This window comes from Thamnophis sirtalis, unplaced genomic scaffold (genome assembly GCF_051295495.1).
Source record: "Thamnophis sirtalis isolate CommonGarterSnake01/CBP01778 unplaced genomic scaffold, rThaSir2_p1.2 scaffold_6, whole genome shotgun sequence".
Lineage (NCBI taxonomy): Eukaryota > Metazoa > Chordata > Lepidosauria > Squamata > Natricidae > Thamnophis > Thamnophis sirtalis.
In genome coordinates, this window is record NW_028261386.1 from 65,552,970 (window position 1) to 65,574,916 (window position 21,947).

General features: G+C 35.3%; 1 protein-coding gene across 8 annotated transcripts in view; it reads left to right on the forward strand.

The window, feature by feature from the left end:
- Positions 1 to 21,947, forward strand: part of CEP170 (centrosomal protein 170) — a 90,390-nt gene that overhangs the window by 38,490 nt on the left and 29,953 nt on the right. For 6 of the 8 annotated variants that reach the window (XM_087718024.1, XM_087718023.1, XM_087718025.1 and 3 more), the window contains exons 8-10: positions 4,429 to 4,896; positions 6,540 to 7,156; positions 19,361 to 19,510. In XM_087718024.1, the coding sequence (XP_087574150.1) occupies positions 4,429 to 4,896; positions 6,540 to 7,156; positions 19,361 to 19,510 (1,235 nt within the window). The remainder of the gene's footprint in view (positions 1 to 4,428; positions 4,897 to 6,539; positions 7,157 to 19,360; positions 19,511 to 21,947) is intronic. The other 2 variants (XM_087718029.1, XM_087718028.1) reach the window with 2 other exon arrangements.

Below are 21,947 nucleotides of genomic sequence, written 5' to 3' on the forward strand. Positions count from 1 at the left end.
TAATTCTGAAATTGCCTATAAGAAGATACATAATTCTGTTTCTGCCATATCCTACACAAATTTTAAACTGAATTTATTTGACTATTATTTAACTTACTGGGCTTACAGTGATTGCATAGAATGTTCTTAAGCAGAGATTTGCAGAACTAAAATAACTCAGTTTTCAAAAACATATAGGCACAAGTTGACACTGCATGCAAACTGCAGAATACTCTATATGTGCCTCATTTGTTTCTTCTCCCTCTGCTTCATTTTTGTCATTTCTGCAATTGTCCATTGCACATTGACTCTATCAAAGATCCCCCAACTCTCAGTATTACATCAACATGTATTTAAGAAAACATGAGTGATCAGTGAAAATCTGATGCAAGCAATCAGAAACACTATCATTGTATATAACCCAATAAATAACGTGAAACTTTGAACTAGAATTGGAGCGAGATGAAAATCTATAAGACACCAAATGCAGTCTGTCTTTTCTAAAGACTATCCTTTGATAGTAAACCCTTTGAAAAATGTGAGAGATCACAACATTTCATAATGACTATAGATATCCTGGATTTTACTACAATTCTGCCATTCCACTGTCTGGGTGCTTGCACAGCCTTTGATGTTTAAATCAGTTTTTCATCTTGTCACTGGTTTTTGTAGTTTTAAAAGATACTACTGATTCTAAGCTAGTAATTTTTTCCAGACCTAAAAAGATTTGACTTCCTTGGTATTAATAACTTAATATTGATAAATATGTTTCTGTGGTGTCCCCCTATCCTTATCCTCCTCCTATGCCAATCCTTATGTAACAAAATTTGTTCCATTCACAAACATAAGAAAGAAGTATGGAGAATCAAGAAAAAACAACATACAAAAATATTGTAAGGGGGAAGGGCAAAGATGGAGCAATGAGGATTGAACACACTTGATAATCCTAGAATGCCAACTGACTTTTGTGGAAGGAAGGGTGGGGTGGGGTAGGGATAACAATAAATCAAGCCAGAAGAAAAAGTACTTTGGAAAGGACAAGGCTAGTTAGCTACAACTCTACTTTAAGACTTACTGCAGGTTTCTCTTCTGAAGTAAACTTGAATGGAAATAATAATCCAAAACTCCTCAGAGGGAATGGGCCAACCAAACTTAATTAATCAGTAGTTTTTCATTAACATTTTTCAAAGCTCCTGGTTATTGAAATAGCTCTGCTATCCAGTTAAGCCTGGATCAGTTCATAGACTTGAAATTATTACTGATATGCTGAAGAATTTTGGCTAAAAAGCATTGTAAATCTGAACATTTTGGAACCGGTTTAATTAATAAAGGCAACGTTTCTAGCTTTCTTTAAGATTGATTCATTTAGATTTTTTTATCCCACCTTTATTATTTTTATAAACAATGCAGCAAACATTTATTTGTTTGTTTGTCAGATTTAGAGAGTCACTCGCAAAGTGGCTTGGTGGTGTACAATTAAAAACATTAAAACCATACAAATACATATCAATAAAAGGCAGTGGAAACAAATACAGAACAATCAATATTTAAAAGGGAGAGGGATTCAAGGCATTAACCAACCCCAATGTTGCATGCTTCTCTATGAGCTTCATATGAGTTGGCAGAGCCAGAACTTCAAACTCTTCCAAAATGCTAGGGGAATTGGAGCTGCCTCACCTCGGGGGGGGGGGGGTGTATTACAAAGGGGAAGGCATGATGGTAGAGAAGGCTCCACCAGTTGAAATTCTTTAACTGGTGGTGTCTGTAACATACTTTCTCTTCTTGACTGGGTGGGACAGAGTGATATAATGGGGAGAAGACAGTTCCATGGGTTCTTGATCCCATGCCATGTAGGGATTTAAAGATCATAACAAATACCTTGAATTGAACCTGCAAGCATTCCACTTTAGGGGTGCCCAATTGCTTGCGTGCTCATGTTCTGTAGTAGCTGGTTACACCATAACAGTGGCCCAAAACCACTCAGCCAGCTTTCCTGTCTAAGGTAGAACTAGAACTCAGTCTCCTACTTTCCAACCTGGTGCCTTAATCACTATACCTAATTGGCCCTCAATTTAGATTACTAAATAAAGTGGCTTGTTTTTCAGTATAAAATTTATAACGAGGTTACAAGTAAGTAGGAAATAACCTGGCCATCAAATAAATTATTCTCTGCCATCATGACTTTGTATGGACGGCTGCTCCTCTCTACTTAGAAACAATCTGTTGTGCTAATGAGTATCATAAAACTTCTGTTTCGCATTCCTGCTATATAGAATCTTCTACAGAAACAATGGTTTTCATTTGTCTAAATCCAAAATCCCATCCAGTCACAGGAAACACTATGATTCAGTTCAGTTTTTGGTCTTCCGCAGTCTTTGCTACCAGCCATCCCTGACTTCCTTACCCAGTTTCCTCTTTACTCCTGTCATTCCTACCTTGTTATTAACCAATGCTGCTCCATGTCTGTGCTAAACATTTATTGCTTCCTGCTGTGTTGTGCTTTCTTTCATTTCAAACAAAAGCTTGCTGTTCTCACTTCCAGAATCCTGGTTCCTGATTTTGGATTCATATGTGCAGTTAGTTAGTCTCGCATACTGTATGTACAGTTCATTTGCTATATGGACCGCTCTGCATTGCGTGTTAACCAAGCCACTGATCCATTTTGTTCCCCACAAATGCTGCATTATACATGCAATATCCTGGCAGAGAACTCCTTAACATTTTGCATGCCACAGTACATGCTACAGAGATAATGGGATTTAACCACCAGAAACCAGTAACTGCTTTCACTTTAAGAAGAGAAGAAATAAGAGATTTTATAAAAAGCATATTGGGACATCAGGCTGAACAATATGATACTTTAAAATCTTTATATTCAGTGTTATTCTGGAAGACTTCAATTCACTCAACAAGATTTAATCTACTCTCCATTTCTCCTCCTCCATACCTTTAGAATTCTCAGTCCTCCTGTAGAAGTTCCTCCAGCCATGTAGAACACATTTGGTGAATACATGGCAAGAAGAAAAATTGTTTAGCTGATGGATATTATTCAGATAAACACTCTAGATTTGTTGTTAAGTAAATGAATATTTTATAAATGCATCTTCTCTCCCCCCCAAAAGAAAACAAATTTTCCGAATTGATTAAATTACTGAAATTTTCTTTTAATTGATCTGAATTTGTCTCTTTTCCAGCAAACAATAAATTGTACATTCCAGAGCAATTTTCTTCTGTCTCGAATCTTAACAGATTGTGCATAACGCTATGTGTGTCAATTGGATGTAATAGAATCTTTCAAAATTAGATAAAAGTTTAACATTTTAACATTACTGTAAAACAGTGGAAGCCTCAGCTACAAGACTTCTTTTAGATTGGTGATCATAGAATACTGTATGCTATTTCTAATTCATTACTACTGTCATTTATTTTTCAACTATAAAAATAGGAACAGAACCATTTCCTGTTGCCATTCTAAAAGTTTCTGTTTAAATTAAATGTGATTATTTCTGAACAACATCATGGAATCTGCTTGCAGCTTGCTTGGTTGAGCATTTTAAAATGAATTCTGCATGATATGGGACCATTATTTCATCCATAGTGTAAGCGTTTTGAAAAATTCCTAAAATGTTATTTGCCTTAATTTTTTCTTTTTGTTTTTTTATAAGCTTAAACTAAAGTATGCTTCTTAATTCAGCAGTTTCAGCTTAATATCCAATATTCTTTTCAGCAGCAGTTGCTTGTAGTTCTATTCACATCTTTGACACTTGACTGTCAAGCTTATTATGCTAATTGCATAATGTTTTACAAACATTTTAACATTTATTCAGAATGGACACTGTCTTTCTTCTTCTACTACATACTTTGTTCATCAGAAAATAAGAAATTTACAGTTCCATATGTAGGTTTTTTTTGTTACTATAGTAAATTTCATTTTAAATCGATCTTCATTTCCGTTCTGTAGTTTAAAAATTGGATTTTCCAAACGTTTCTGAAATCTTTGCCGTTTCCCTTATTCATTTGATCTTTCCAGGAATATTTTATAAATATGCTATAACTAGATATATTTAAAATCTGCATTAAAGCTAAGTCTATACTTAGTTCTCAATTTTGGCCCATGGAGTTGGAAATACTTTCTTTAAAAAAAACCATCTCTTTGATATCACCTAGGACTTCAGTAAATTTGAGATCAATAAATCTAACATTCCAAATTTTCTCTGGATTCCTCATGAACTTGTAGTTGGGCATGCTAGTTTTTAATGCATGTCTCCAGAATTAAAATACCAACAAGGTGGAGAAAAAATGCAGTTCTGAAGCTGGTTTTCATTCTTTCTGCACAAACATATTTCTTTTTCAAGAATTTTCACCTGGCTTTCATACTGATTCTGAAATTCCTTGAAGACTTCGGTTGCACAATATCGGAGAATTCAATTTCTTTATTTTTCTTAATAGGAGGCAGCACAGATGGCAAGCAAGCTGAGGAGCAATCTGCAGCTGCAACTGGAGAAGAATCTTATCCTTTTTGTAGGGAACCAAGTTATTTTGAAATCCCTACAAAGGAAGCCCAGCAACATTCACAAACACCTGAGGGTACTATTCATGAGATCCCAACAAAAGATACACACATAGCAGGGGCGGGGCATGCTTCATTTACTATTGAATTTGATAATAGCACCCCAGGAAAAGTAACCATCAAAGATCATGTCACAAAATTCACTCCAGATCAGCGTCCCAAGCCTAAGAAGTCTCCTTCTGGTGCTCAGGATCTCTCTGGGCTTCAAACTGTGATGATGGCACCGGAAAGTAAAGTGGCAAACTGGTTAGCACAAAACAATCCCCCAACAATGATGTGGGAAGCATCAGAAGAAGACTCAAAAAGTATTAAGAGTGATGTTCCAGTCTACTTGAAGAGACTGAAAGGTAAAATAAATAATTTCAGCTTTATTTCTTTTGCCTTGAACACATAATATAAGTATACTTGCTAGAAATGTATACAATTACTACACTTCATTGGGATTCTTACAGGTCAAAACTTTTTAATCAAAGCATTTTGATTAATAACAAATTGTACCAGGACCAAAACATTATGCTTGTCAAAGTTTGTAATATTAACTAAAACATTATTACAGTTACAAAATAAACATTTCCTTTAAATCCTGTATAAATAAACTGATATAATTTTCCAATAATGTTTTATAATAGAATTTAAGTGAAAATAGGAGTTCTGGCAATTTTGTATTTATAACTAAAAGAAACAAAATGTTTTCAGCTAAAAGTAGATGTAATGATTATAATGGTTAAAATATAAATATAAAGGTTCCAAATAATAGTTCTATGAATATAGGGCATTCTAGAATTTTGTTCTGTTTTGTTTAGTTTAAAAAAAAGACCTTGTGTTTTTGATATTTTTGGAGGTAGTCTTCGAAAGTTGTGATCTAATGTTGATGGGTTATTAGAAGGTTTTGTATTGCTGAGTGTAGAATGCATTGCAGTAACGTATCCAGTATTAAACATCTTGTGTGCAAACCCTAGCCATGTTTTGTTACTACTTCCAGCCTTGACTCCTAGATAATATGCATGTAAGAGGCCAGAAAACAAGTACTGACTTGTTATGAAAGCTGTTACGAAGATGAACGCATGTTATTCGGGGCTTGTCTTTCCTGGTCAAGAATGAATATTGAAATGTATTCAGTATCTAGATCACAACTGTTTTTAGAAAATTTAGAAAATTGTGCATCTTTACAGCCAATCAACTTTATGGAGAAACCTTGAGAAATTATTCAATTTATGTAGAGGAAATTGTTGTTGATCATCTTGGCATTTTTTTTAACTGTAAACACTTGTAAACACTTGTAAACACTTCCATATTGTATAGTTGCTTTATACTTATTCAGGCAGATATTTTACGTTTGTTTAGACATTTTTCCATGTGATTCTAAACTGCATTTTAAAATCATATATATATAAATTAATGTTATCGTATTTAGCTCTGTTTCTATAATAAATTTTGACAAGAACTATTTAATTAAAACAAAGAAATCTTAAGTCTTATCACTATTAATGCAAATGAAGGAATGTGTTTTGGAAACCTAAGGAATAGGTCCAGGTTTTCTGCAGATTAACGATTAACAGGTGTAAAACCTATACAATGACTTTTTTTTTTTGCTTTCTACTTTTCATGAACATTTAGAAGTATGTTTTCTTTCCCCAGTTCATGAGATATTTTTAACAATTTAACAATATTTTGATTGAAATTTAAGTTCTCTCTTGTGCCCTCATTTTGATAGTATAGTGTTCAGATTTCATCAGAGCATGATTGGTTAAGAACTGAATGTCTTTTGAATAAGGCAATTCAAATGCTTGGTGGTGAGCTGGCAAATGACTCCATTATTGTATAGCAAGTCTGAATGAGTGTGTTGTTGCTATGGGAAGCCTGAAGACTTGTTAACTAACGAACCGTTGAGCTTCTAACAGAATCAAATCCTGTATTTGTATTAACTTTGGAATGCTCTTTTTACATTATGCTGAATAGAGCTAGATTTTTCTTTTCTTTGACTTTGCAGGAAATAAACATGATGATGGAACACAGAGTGATTCAGAAAATGTTGGAGCACACAAGCTCTACAGTAAACGTGCTGCACTTGAAGATCATTTAAAGCATCATTATACTGAACAGAAAAAATTACATTCAAAAGCTCTGAATGTAGAGAAACATTCTGATCAACCCGTTTTAAGTCAGACTGCCTTTATGATTGAGTTCTTTGATGAAGGCCATCCCCGGAAGAGGCGATCGTATTCTTTTTCTCAAAATATAGGAGGTTTGTGCCCTGAAACACCTTCTCCAGCATCCCTTGCAAGAACTGAAAAAGTGAAACCTCCACCACCATTGGCACAAAACAATTCCACCCAGCACAGGGCGGTGCATGCAAAACTTCTCAAGCAAAAATCAGAAGAGCCTTCTGCTGCACTACCTTTCTTACAAAGTGCATTGTTAAGAAGTTCAGGAAGCCTTGGGCATAGACCAAGTCCAAACGAGGACATGGAGAAGAAGCTAAAAACTCAGCTTGTTTCAGTGAATCTTGAAAAGGATGATGATGACCAAAGTGATAAAGGTACTTACACTATTGAACTGGAAAATCCTAACACAGAGGAGATGGAAGCACGGAAGATGATTGATAAGGTAAGCTGTATAAATGTTTGCTATTTTAATTAACTATTATTTGTGATGGACCTGAAAGGATAATAACTATAGTAATGATTATTGAACTAAAGGTGTTGTGATATATTTCTTCAGAAAGATACTACTCACAAAGCAAAACTGTTACTATGTTGTGCAGTGTTTTCTCAAAGCTGTTGCTAGTACACAGTTCCAGTTTTGCTTAATCCTAATGTACTGCCTTAATAGTGCCATACATTTGCCTTGTTTTTAAAAAAACTGTTTTCCAGAATTTACATGAATTTATGTCCTCAAGTTTTTTTATTTCTTCCAAAGCAAATGAAATGAAATAAGGTAATGTTGCCTGTTTTATAAGCTGCCTTGTATTGAGTTTATAATTAAATATTTTTAAACAACTCTTATAGTTAAATGCCAGTATAAATCAAGACTGTTCTATGTTGCTTACTTGTCCACTCCTTTTAAGTTACTATATTTTTAGGACTATAAGACGTACCCCTCCCCCAAATAAGTGGGTGGAAATGTCTGTGCATCTTATAGAGTGAATGTTTCTGAAGCCCCACCCGGCAGCCTCTGCCTCCCAACAATTTGCCTCCTTGCAGCAAACAGACTGGTCAGGTTCAGCACAGCCTTATGTAGCACGAACAGCTGATTGGCGGTTGGATCATCCTCCTGGAATTCAGATGATCAGCTGTTCCAGGCTGTAGGGATCACAGCTGCCCATCTCCGCATACCCCATTCTCGGCCTCTGGGCATCCCATTTTCGGCCCGTTTCAGGCAATGAGGATCGCCGCCAATCGCCACCGTTCAGTGGCAATAGGCAGAGGCAAGGGCAATCCCCATCTTATTTTTCATTGAGAGAATTAAAAATCAGCTGTAGTTCCTGATGATTAAAGAGATAAGAGGGTCCATAGCAATTCATCTTTCTCTCCCTTCTTGGCAGAGAAAGCCCTGTGGGTAGATGGGTAGAAATCTGCTCTTAGGTAATCTAAGTTAAAGCCTTTAAATTGTTTTAAATAATATATTTTTGGTCAATAAATCAGCATAGAACTCTCCTTTCTAGTATTTGGATTATGACTTGATATTTCACTCAAGCTTCCTGCTTTGTTTTAATAATAACACTGGTTGCATAGCTTTTTAAAACTCATTAAATTGTAGTTTTTAATACAGTGGTAGAAAATGTTATTCATAGCCAGGAAAACAGAAAAAAATAAATACTACGACAGAATAGTATGTTATATCATAATTCTCTGGTTGTTACCCTTAGAAATAAAATCCCCATCTGAATGGACATTACAGCAGTTCTACGAAACCTATTAGGCTACAACTTACTTTACAGATCTAGTATATAATACTTCAAAGGAGCTGATATTTCACAACGCCATATACAGAATGAGCTGGGAGGTGAAATTGTAGTATAATTCTGAATATCCGTCTAAGAAATACAATACTTGAAAGTGTGTGTGTGTGTGTATTTTCATTCAGTAAAGAGAGTATTTTATATATAGGTCAAGTTGAGGAACTAAGTATTCTTTAACATTTTATTATCTGAAACATGTGAGACACTTTTTTAATTATTAATCTTTACTACTTCTAGTGAATTATTCCATGTTTGCATTTCTTAATGTGCATTTGTGTATAATTCTTAACATTTAAATACAGTAAATTGTCTGAATTCTGTGTATAAATCAGTCAGCAGCTGGATGATCTAGGATAGAAATAAGACTTGAACAAGAAATAAAGTAGTCTTCTTTGAAACTCGGTTTTGCTCTTATTCTCTGTTGACTTTAGTGCCGGGAATGAAAGACACATGCAGGTACTATATTACTTTACCTCCCTTAGATTAGAAAAATAAATTCGTTTTAGTAGCAGTGAAGTCCTGCAGTTCTGGGTTACTTTTCTCAGTTTTATCACTTGCATTGCTGGACATGGTATAGTCCTTTCCAATAGTTACCTTGGTATTTTGTTAGAAGTATTGCATGCTCCCAGCCTAGTGTTCTATGAAGAGAGAAATTAGGTCAGAATGGGAATTTCACAATTTGGGATGGAGAGGAGAGGGTTCTAATGAAATATTTCTCTGTCTCTGTCTCTTCCTCTTCCTTTCTTTCTCTCTCTCCGCCCTCCCATCTTTCTCCATTGGTACATTCACAGGTACTGATACAGATATAAATAAACAGATACTGGCCTTAAACATATTTTGTTTATGTCATAGTAATTAGAGAATTGGAGTTAAAATGCTTAAAGTTGCCTTGTATTATTTGATAACAGGTTCCATAAGGGCCTTGCAAAAATAGGAAAGAAATTGCAGCCATTTTGCCATTGGTGTATTGCTCAGTCATATTGTGCATTAATAGAATAAAGATGAATTTTTAAGAAAAAAAAAAATTTCAGTGGGAAACTGATCAAACTTATGGATTTCACTTGGTGAAAGTGCTTTAAGTTCTATAGTGTGTGTGGGGGGGGGGATGACAACCCTGAGCTCACATTCTTGGAGGCATTTTCGGTTTTTAAAGGATTTGCCAAACAGGATGGAGTAGGATGGCAGCCAAGCTCATTGCCTCTGTTTAAAATCATTGGCAGGCTGCCATGTACCTATTGGCATGAGCAGGGCACAGATGCTACATGGACCCACACCTGATCCATTGTAACATTTCCTTAAAGGAACTGAGGGGATGAAGAAAGGAGGAGAGTGGGGGCTGGGCAGAGAAAATTGGCAAGAGAAGGAGTTCGATCACAATGGAAAGAGAAAACTAGCATGTACACGCATAAAAGGAGCTGATCTCAACAAATGGGAAGAGAGTGGAGGACAAAGTAGAGCAATTGGACAAATGGAGCTTTAATTGTAGAGCAATTGGACAAAGGGAGGAAGAGGAAGGGATTGGGTATCTTATTTTAAAGTTTGAAAAGAGGTGAAACAATAGCATCACAAAGAAAGAGGCTTAGTAAAAAGGTTTCCTGTATCCAAAGTCACAGGAAAAGATAGCTGAGGAAGGGAGTTGGCACTAGATTTGTAAAAGTGTGGAAAAAACAGTGAAAATTCCTGTATCTGAGATAAATCTTCCTGGATATCTTCCTCAGGAAATGCAAACTGGACTAAAAGAGAAGATTTTAAATAATAGCCACATCAATAGTGAAGTTATCCATCTACAGTACAGTATAGTACTGCTGTTCTCCTATATTGCATGACTTGAAACGCATTTTATAATATAAGTGTCCCATTGGAATAGCTTCCTATTTCAAACAAATCCCATGTGCGTAGATTAAAATCATGCCAGGTTCCAAATCTCCTGGGAAACTGGTTGTTGCTTGAAATAGTTTCATCAACCTGCCCCTACTCCACCCCCCCAAACTAGAATACAAATTTCTAAATTCTCATTTTCCATAACCATGGCTAACAGTCTCAATTGTTATGGTTATGGTGATTTTTGTATTGTATTTAGATTTATTTGCATTGACTGCTCCTTAAATAGGTGCTAAGTCAAATATTAATACCTCTGTTTGTATTCTGAGTTGGAGTATATACTTGAAAGTACAGCATATATGACTGTGGTCCAGTTTCCCATGTGACATTGATGACAAAGTAATACAAGCTGACTGTGTGTGTACACTTAAAACAGAGAGAGGTGAAGAATCTGTACATACTCAAGGCTGATTTAGACTTTCCCCCATACCTACATTGCAAAAGGCTTAATGCACAAGCTAGAGCAGTGATGGCGAACCTTTTAGACACCGAGTGCCCAAACTGTGTGCACACATACCCAAGCTGAAAGGTGCACATGCGCAAAGGCGCGCAAATGCATGCAAAGCGCGGACATGTGTGAATGCACAGCAGAGACCCAAAGACTAGCTGGCCAGCAGAAAACAGAGCATTCCCAACTCCAGCAGCGTGGCAAGAGGTAAGATCTTTTTCTTTTGTGAGCTTCTGTTTCGTTGTTTGCAGGGAAACAGAAGCTCACAAAAGAAACGCCACCCAGATCTGACCTCGGGCGATGGTGCACATGCCAGCAGAGAGGGCTCTGAGTGCCACCTCTGGCACGTGTGCCATAGGTTTGCAATCACAGAGCTAGAGGTTGCAGAAGGTTTCAGACGGGCTGTTGCAAACCTCCCAAATATCAACTGCACTGTTGTATGGAAGTGTGCTGATTAGTCAATCAACTTCCTGTTCTATGCTTAATATTTGAGGGACCACTAGGTTGAAGGTTAAAATTCACTGACATATAAAAAGAACGCCTATCCAATTGTCCTTGAATGACAGACCCATAGGTTTCCTCATGTTCAGTGCAGAAGAAATCTGCTCTGATCCTTAGTGTTTCTAAGTAACTGGTACTGCTTGAATTATTATAAATACCATGTTTAATATTAGTGTACATTCCTATTTTATAAATTACATTGCAGCATATGTTTTGATTTTCTACTTCTTTGTTGCCCATATTTTATATATTATTGTACAGTATGTTATTTTGTTACTATTGTTTACAATTATTTTTATTTATTTTTTTAGCATTGTTGTGTGACCTCCATCCATTTTTATAGATTTGTGCTGATTGTTTTCTGTTCTTCTGACAAATTATACAATCAGCTGTCAGTGTTTCTTTTGTCAAGAATTTCACAAAGGTTCAATGTGTTTAATGACAACAATCTCTTTTACAATCCCAGTTTAAATGCCATGGTTTAAATTAATTCTGTAATATTCTTTACTTTTAGATTTATATTATTTTTAGAAATATTTCAATTATTCAGAGTGATGTTTGTTATTGTGCATTCCTGTTATACAGATATGATTCTTTATCATGTATTTAATAATGTAATGATGTAAGCTATTCTCCAGAAATTGTGAATGCTCCAACATTGGAAGTTTTTAAGAAGATGTTGGACCATTTGTCTGAAGTGGTGTAGATTTCCTGCCTAAGCAGGGGGTTGGACTAGAAGACCTCCAAAGTCCTTTATAACTCTGTTATTCTACTCTACTCTACTCTACTCTACTCTACTCTACTCTACTCTACTCTACTCTACTCTACTCTACTCTAAAGAGAATGCTTCTTTAGCTCCATATTCCCATTGTGTATTTGCTACTAACCAGTAAGAATATGCTTATTATATATGATAACATAGTCGTGGTTATGTATTTTATTAAATCCTGCATATTTTCATCATGTTCATTCTCAACTGAAATACATTCTGACCCAAATCAGAAATTATCAAAATTTGTATTAGTAATAGTAATTAATGTTAACAAAACTAAATATTCAACATGTATACTGTATTGTGAGGAAGCTGGAAAATCAGAGTAAAGATTGATCTTTGATATGCTGACAACACAACTCTTCCCTCAGAAACCAAACTAAGTGTGAAATATCTGATCAAAACCTTTAAAGAAGAAAGCTAAAATTTGGCCTCTTCTTGAGCATCAAAAACACCAAGCTCATTGTAAGCAAATGTCAAAATAACAATTGGTGAGTGTCAAAATTAGAATTGACAGTGAAAAGACAGAATACATTAGAGTTGACAATGAAGTGGTTGAATACATGCAAGACTGCATTCCTTCTTAGGATCACAGATTGATCAAACCAGTGAAGGCAATTCAGAAAGTAACTTATTGATTGATCAAAGCAGTGAAGGCAGTTCAGAAATAAAGTATTGAATTGTCCTGGATCACACAGCAGTGATGAACATGAATTGAGTATGGAAAAGCAAGGATATCCCACTGGCAACTAAATGAGGCTGCACTGTGGCTAGACATTAAAGCCAACACCAGCCAAACCATAAAACAACTAAAAGAAGCCATACAAGATTGAGAAAATGAGGAGAGAAGTGGTGCATAGAATCGCCAAGAATTGGGACTTGATTGAACATCATGGTCAATAGAATCACATAAAAATGAGTGCATTACAAACCACTTTTTTCAAAGGATATGTTCAGCCCTAATTACGAATAATTTAAAGATCTATCTTGAGGATGGGACCTGATCTTTATATGAGATTCATGACAGAGCAGTGTTCTTGAAATTAAACGTATTTGTTTGATTAGATAGATGACTTGTAAACAGATTTGTTGGCTAGATAGATGACTTGCCTGGGCACCGGATGCATATTAATTTCATAAAAGGGGGATAGAATAGATACTATTTCAGGGTCAATGCATAGATAGATAGATAGATAGATAGATAGATGATAGATAGATAGATAGATAGATAGATAGATAGATAGATAGATAGATAGATAGATAGATAGATGATAGACAGACAGACAGATTAGATTAGATTAGATTAGATTAGAGAGATAGATATATCATACATACATATAATGAAGCTCTGAAATTTCTGTGACGTGCTTAAGATGCATTCCTGATACAAAGTATTGGAAACATTTTTAAATATAACTTAATAAATTCATATATCACCTGACTTTCAGAAAATATATCTCCCTGCATTAAAAGGATGTGGATAGCTGAAGGTTCCAATAAGTGATCCTGTGAACAAAGAACATAATGTACTTCTAGTCTTTTCAAGTAATTTGCATGAGGGCTCAAATTATGTGGGATGATGAAGTTGCATAGGACAGACTAATCTGCCTTCAACCTCCCAAGTACTTCTTTACTTCAAATTTAGGCCAAACCATGATGACATGCAAAGCCTGGAAGGTATTTCTACTCACCACTTAGTTTTCCTATGTGGAAATAGACTCAACAGCCAAGGCACGTGTATACAATTGTATTTTTATAGAGAAAGTGTTGCTTTTGCTGGCAACTAATGAAAAGTATATGTAAATCATCACAAGTAATGTTGCTTAAAAGAAAAGATTGAATATTAAATTTCCTTCCAGCACGCAGAGGAAATTATATATTTTTCTGAAGTTGTGTTTCATGTTTAACAAGAAGAATTAAATAACATTAAGCAAGTTAATTTTTTACTTATCATACTACTTCTCTGCATGTACAATATAATATGCATTGTTATTTTTCCATCTATTTTGCCCTTTTAAAAAACCTGGGAGAAGATATAGATATAAGAATTTTACAGATAGGTTCCTTATTTAATGGGAAGATAGATTTAATATGTATTTTTTATTTAAGTAGGGCCTACCCTTATTTATTGTGCGGCTTCTGAAAATAGATATTAACATCATGTGTACATATATGTAGTCTTTTCTTACTGACTACTCATTCAGCAACCATGACCAATCCTCAAAAGTTTTGGCTGTCACTACATCCCTGTGGTGATGTGATTGTGATTTGAATGTTTGGCAACCAGCTTGCATTTATGACCTTCCCTACCAGCTTCCCAAAGGGGAAGTCAATGGGAAAGATATCAGGAAAGGTCTCAAGTCATGGTAACCTCTCCCTTAGACCTTCTGCACATGCACCATGCCATGCCATCTACACCTCAGTCTTCCTATGTGCACTTCCTGCTATATCCCTCCAGCTTCCCGTATTCATGTCATAGCACCCTCTCCCCTGCCATTCCCCAACTTGAGCATGGGCTGCACTGTTCCTCCCAAGCCCTCCCCCAGCCTCTCCCACTCCCCCGTAGCAGCCTCATACTCCTCACCTGGGACTTCCCCATATTAGATTACATGTGATTTCTCCCGACATTTACTTGGAACTTTGGTTTCCTGAGAAAGAGTGCATCTTTAGGCTACAATGGCAACTGGTACTGTTGTTGCTAAGCAATGCAATCACTTGACATTACACTTCATGACCGCATCACTTAACACCAGCAACCCTGATCCCAATTGCCAGCGTAACCTGAGGACTAGTTATTGGAGTTAGTTATTGGAGAGATCCCCAGGATGCATTTCAGCTGCAGTTGTCAATTGTAGATTATAGGTATCTCAGATCTGACTTGGCATTATACTCCGTAGTAACGAGAAATTGTTGAAAAACTAGGAAGAAGCCCTTGTTTCCATCTTGACTATTCTCAGGTAATTATCAGAACAAAAAAGAAGTAAAAAAAAGAACTCCCAAATATTAAGAATGGAAAAATAACAGTTTTGAATACTCAGATAAACAGCAACTTACCAAAATCCAGTCCTAAAAAGGAAAGCTTACCAGGCAGCTATAAGTCATTAATGCTGAAGTGAGGCAGCTTCCCTCAGGAAGGAATAATATCCTATTATATTATTAAATTGTCACTCTTTTAATCTAAACCATATTGTTGGTTTTCTATTAATTTTAAATTTTAGTAACAGTATGATGTTTGCATGCTTATCTTGTGCAATGGAATGGCTTTACATCAAAGATACTTTGTTAACAAAATTTTCTTATGCTGAGAAAAATGAACACTATCAGACTTTCTTACTACATAAATGGGAAAGCTGGGCCATAGTGTGTATTAGAAAGAAAAATTAAGTATTAAAAAAATCCCAGATTATGTCATACCATTTCCATACTGTTAAGAAAGAGTCAAACTTGACCTTGGGTAGTATTATCTTCAATAGAAATGTTAAAGTTCTAGTTCTTTTGAAGGTCTCAAATAAACAAAGATAAAACTGAAAACAGCTATAGATAGTGATGTAACTTCATTTCTGATTAGGAAATATATTTATAATGTTTGCATAAGTTCTAGAAAATGTAATATGTGGAGAAATATATTGCTTTTTTTTTCTTCACAAAATCTCAATCTCCAGAATCGCCAAATTTCATGTGGCATACAGAGATATTTTCCATATGATACCAGAACATATACCCATGATGGCAAACCTATGGCATGCGTGCCACAGCTGGCACACGGAGCCATTTGTTAGGGCATGCCAGGCGTTGCCCTATCAGCTCCAGCGCGCATGCATGTGCTGGCCAGCTGACTTTGGCCTTCTTTTTCAGCCATTTTTCACCCTCCAGAGGCTTCCCTGAAGTTTTCCCATTTTCCCTGAAAATGGCCCTATGGGCAACCCGGAAGTAACCTCCGGATTCTCCATAGGGCCATTTTTCGCACTCTGGAGGCTTCAGGGAAGCCTCCTGAAGGCGAAAAACAGCCCTCCGGGCAACCTGGAAGTGACTTGCTGTTTGCCCATAGTGCCATTTTTTGTCTTCTGGAGCCTTCCCTGAAGCCTCCAGAGGGTGAAAAACCACCCAATGCACAAACTGGAAGTTCGGGAACGGACTTCTGGTTTGTGCGTTGGGCCGTTTTTCATGCTCCAGAAGCTTCAGGGAAGGCTCCCGAAGGCTCTAGAGCAGTGGGTCTCAACCTTCCTAATGCTGTGACCCTTTACAGTTCCTCATGTTATAGTGAGCCCCAACCATAAAATTATTTTATGTTTTTGATATTTTTTTGAAAATATGAATTTTCTGCTGGTCTTACGCGACCCCTGTGAAAGAGTCCCAACCCACAGGTTGAGAACCACTGCTCTAGAGGGCGAAATATGGCCCTACGGACAAAACAGAAATCACTGTTCCCAAACCTCTGGGTTGGCCATACGGCCGATTTTCACCCTCCAGAGGCTTCAGGAGCTTCCCTGAAGCCTCCAGAGGGGGGAGGCAGGGGAGGCTGTTTTCGCCCTCCCTAGACTCCTAGAAAGCCTCTGGAGCCTGGGAAGGGTGGAAAAAGTGTGCAAAAAGCAGGGGGGGGTCGCGCTGGTCGCACACACATCCACACTGGGTCACGCGCATAGCATTATGGGTGTGACATGCCTGTGCACGACCCTCCTGCACTCCCCCTGCTTTTGGCACGCAATCCAAAAAAGGTTAGCCATCACTCACATACTGTATGTAAATGGAATGGCATTTTATTGGCAAATAACAAGACTTTACAGGTAGTCCTCAACTTATGACCACAATTGAACCCAAAATTTATGTTGCTAAGTGAGACATTTATTAAGTGAGTTTGGTCCCATTTTACCATTTTTCTTGGCACAGTTGTTAAGTGAATCATTGCACTTGTTAAATTAGTAACATGGTTGTTAATTGAATCAGGCTTCCCAAATCATCACTGATGTCATTGTTATTGCAAAGTTTACACATTGATTTGCTTGGACTCAATACATTTAAGCGGTGTTCAAGCGGTGTTCCAATATCTCAGGGGTTGCCACAAAGAAGAGGGAGTCAAACTATTCTCCAAGGCACCTGAGGATAGAACAAGAAGCAATGGGTGGAAATTAATCAAGGACAGAAGCAACTTAGAACTAAGGAGAAATTTCCTGACAGTTAGAACAATTAATCAGTGGAACAGCTTCCAGAAGTTGTGAATACCCCAAAACTGGAAGTCTTTAAGAAGATTTGGATAGCCATCGGTCTGAAACGGTATAGGGTTTCCTGCCTAGGCAGGGGGTTGGACTAGAAGACCTCCAAGGTCCCTTCCAACTCTGCTATTGTATTGTAAGCATACATGTATTTACCCAGGTGTTAAAGGAGCAAGAACAGAAATATATCTAGTTTTTATGTAATTATGGACCCATTTCTTTCTGCTTCTGCTTGTCACAAAAGGTGATCACATGACCCTGAGACACTGCAACCATCATAAATATGATTCAGTCCACAAGAGTCTGAATTTTCATCATGTGACCATGGGGATGCTGTACTGGTTGTAAGTGTGAGAAACAGTCATGTCACTTTTTTTCAAGTGATGTTGTAACTTTGAAAAGTCACTAAACAAACTGTAACCTGAGGACTATCTGTATGTGTGTATACATGAAAAATCCACACTTTTAATGTTGAGCATGAGATCCAAATTAGTATTTTAAGAATGCTCAGAAATAGTATTTCCTTATCTTTTTTAACATTTTTAATTATGGCTCCCCATGCTATGTCAAATAAATTTTATACTTCCCTTTGATTCTGAATCCCCTGAGTGTTTGGAATTAATACAATGTGATGGACTATGGCACAGCATTTAAGAAGACTATCTGTGCCTTGTGTGGCAAAACAAATAAACATGCTGTGGAATAGAGAGGATTTAATAGGTTGGAGTAAGCATTGGTGCAATTGCACATATTAATTGTAGAGAATTTTAAGCTGATCTCCACTGAAAGAGACTTAAGTAAAAAAAAGGATTCTAATAATGCTCAAGGTGGTTTAAGTTCTTTCTCGGGATGACAGATAAAAAGAGCAGCATTGTGGCACTACTTTAGTTTAAATGTATGATAACATACACTTTTCATCAACTAAATGGCATCTCCTCATGTAGAGGATTTTATCCAAGGTGAAAGCTTGTATAAAGTCACAGCTTTCAGATTTTAACAGATGGTTCACATAACAAATACACCAACAAAAGATATTCAACACCATGACTTTTTTTAAAAACAAAAACAGAATGAAAAGGGTGCTATTACAATAAGTATTTAAATATATATTGTTTAGAGTTTTTCTAAAGATACATGCTTCTTTTCTTAAAATCAGTATATATTTAAATTTGCATGAAATTTTAAAATCTGGTACTTTTTAATCCCTGGATAGAAGAAGATACTTTTCAGATCTTTTCAGATTCTTGCCAGATAATTTCAGTGCCACATAAAAATATCTTTTGGAGCAGTAGCACTAATTGCCGTTTTTACAAATCTTCACTAATATCATTGTTCTTGCAAAATTTACACACTGGGTTGCTTGGACTTGATACATTTATGCCAAGCATACATACATTTACCCAGGTGTTAAAGGAACAAGAACAAAAATATATCTAGTTTTTATGTAATTATGGATCCATTTCTTTCATAACAGAATATATCATTTCATCCATACAGTAATAAGCACATGATATACATTACACACAAATCAAAAGCTTCAGTACATGAGGCACAAAAGGATTACTTAAATTTAAATATTTCAGTAATTCTGATTTTGTTTAAAATTACATCATTCATATATTCTGGTGAGACTGATTTATGGGTGCAATCCAATGGTATGTTTCTGTCACTAGAAACAATTTCTGCATCATTCTGGAACAAGCCCTCACAAAACCTAAAAATAATGTTTCCAGGACTTCTCTAATCCGCTTCACTAGATTTGGGAAGTACTTTGAAAATTGCAACAGAGGCAGGAAAGTCTTCTATTATTAAAATAAGGCTCCTTAATATCATATTTTGATTTCATTCAAAAGAAATATTAACAATTATTTTGAATCTCTAGAATTAGAACACATCGGTTCTACTTTAAATAGCAAATCATTTCAAAAAAACAGCTTTATAAGCACTCACTTTTTATTGGTAGCAGTACCTATGCATTCCCATTTAATACTACAAAGGAGGCTTTCAGTTAATGTATGATGATTTGTTTTGTTTTCAGGTTTTTGGAGTGGATGACAGCCAGGATTATAATAGGCCTGTTATCAACGAAAGCCAGAAAGATTTAGTAAAAGATTGGGCTATTAATTCTGCTACAATAGTGCTTGAAGAAAAAAGACTACTGAGTACAACTGGATTTCTTGACACAGAGGTAGAAATCAAATTTTGATGGGTCTTCTTTTTCCTTCCATTAAATGAGAGGACCTTTTTAGAGTCAGTGTTAAGTAGCTAGTAAGAGCTATTAAATACTTTATGATTATATAATAGTAATACTTCTTTATTTTTATTAGAGCTTATGTATAATCTCCTAGTACTTAAAAAGCTATCCTCACACTTGCTTTCTTTCTGCTGCTATTCTATCTGCATATATACCAAAGCACTGATACACAGGATTTTAGGAAACTGAAATAACCTAAATACTAGCTTTGTTGTATAAATATCACCATTCCTTTTATTATTTGCTTATAGTTATTTGGAAAATTTGCAAGTCAAAAAAAATATCTACAGAAACAAAGCAGAGATGAAAAAAAAATGCTGTTTCCAGATGGAAAATGTGTCATACTTTTGAAAGAAATTTAAAACATTCTATAGCACTATACTAAAACTTGTTGGTAATTTTTCACATCCAAAATTCTGCACATATCTAAACCACAAATCAACAGATGTCAGTATTCATCTGTTTTAAAGGAATATGATGAAAGAAACATATCCAAAGCTTAAGATGGCTTGTTACATTAACATCTACAATATACAGTTACATTTTTCATAATTAACATTATAAATGAATAACCCTTATGTGTTATTCTCAAACATATTGGTATATATATGTTCTTTTGCACGCTTGTTTTTACTTTGCTTATATTTCTTTTCTTACCCAAACTTCAGTCTCATGTTTATCTTCCAGAATCTAATCTTGATGCTCTTAATCTTCATATTCAATATTTCTATATGATATATTTTATGCTAAACTCTCTATAGTATATCCGTTTTTATCCTCTTGTTAAAGATATTTTTATAAATGGTAATAAAAAAGATAAAAGATAGATAAAAGTCAGTAATAGATACTGATTTAAAGTAGCTTAAATTGACAATAAGTTCATTAAAGGTAGAGGAAGCATGGTGGTGGTTTTTATTAATTTATTGTTATTCAGAGATGTTATGTATCCCATCCCAACACTGCCCTATAAGTTGGTTCTCGTGTTGTCGGAAAATTCCTATCAACCTTTCCAAACTAGAAGTCTAGGCTATTCTTAAAGCAATTTCATATACATAAGCCAGCCAATCACTGCTGTTTTCTCAAATCAATCTTCAAGGTTAATGCTACTATTCTAATAAACACCCCCCACATTCATAATTTGGAATGAAATTTTTGAAGTGGAAGTAAGTATGATAGCTTGTGCTTCTAAACCATAATTAAATTATTAAAGAAAGCCTATTTTCTATAGACCTTATATTTGGTCTACTTTGAGTTTTAGAGAACGATAAAACCTGGAATGTGTCTAGATTTACATGTTTGTCTAAAAAATCTATTAACTGTTTAAATAGCATTAAAACAGGCAATTTTTAGGACAAATATCAAATTGCCATGTTAGCAAGCTAGCAATTGATTGGGAATAGTATAATTTGCTTAGCCCTGACATGAATACAGCGGTTGCCAAGCTGCATTCATCTACATTGTGATTGCTATTCAAGAACAGTCTCCCTCAAATATGAGTTGAGCTTTGCAAACAATTTTTAATGATTTGTGTGTTTACTTTCAGTTTAAGTATTAATTTTTCATTATGAGATTTTTAATGTTTCTTAATTTATTTTTAATGTTTTGGTTTATTATTTAACACAACATATTATCAGTTTTATCTATTTTCCCACATTTCATAATTTATTTTTGTAACTGAGAAGGGCTAGAAGTCTCTGCATCTATCCATAGTTTTTCATTTGACCATTAGAGATGATTCATTTTACTGAACTATTAGTTCAGTATCATATCGTTATAAATATTTTGTATTTATAATATGCAGAACATATTTTGAGCTTTTATTAGTGAGTATTGAAAGAATGTTAATATCCTTTAGAATCTGTAGTAAGTGACTCCATAACTTATCCATAGCAACCTATATATACATATTCCATATGTCCTTTAACATGAATGTCATCAATAAGATTTTTAGGCCCCCAAACAAATCTTGAAGTGAACAAGAAGAATCTAATGTGCAGAATCATGAGTTCTAAGCTTTTTGGGAGTTAAAACTCTTGCATTTCTGAAACTGACATATGGTGTAAGTAACAAGAAATTGTTGACTTTCCATATGTTTTCCCTGAATATTTTAGGAATGCAGCAAAATCAGCATTAACATTTACTTAACATTAACTTTTTAGAGAAATTGGTTGGAATGTACATTTTTATTCTGATTTTGTAATTTAATTTAATTTTCCACCTTTATTTTTATTTTGTCTTGAGAACAATAGAGTAAAAAATAATTGATTAAGTGGTCATAGGAATTAAGAATAATTTTACACTCATAGTTTACTTCACAATTCTTTCATTGTTTTACATAGAATAATTCCATTCAATTTGGTGATATTATTTC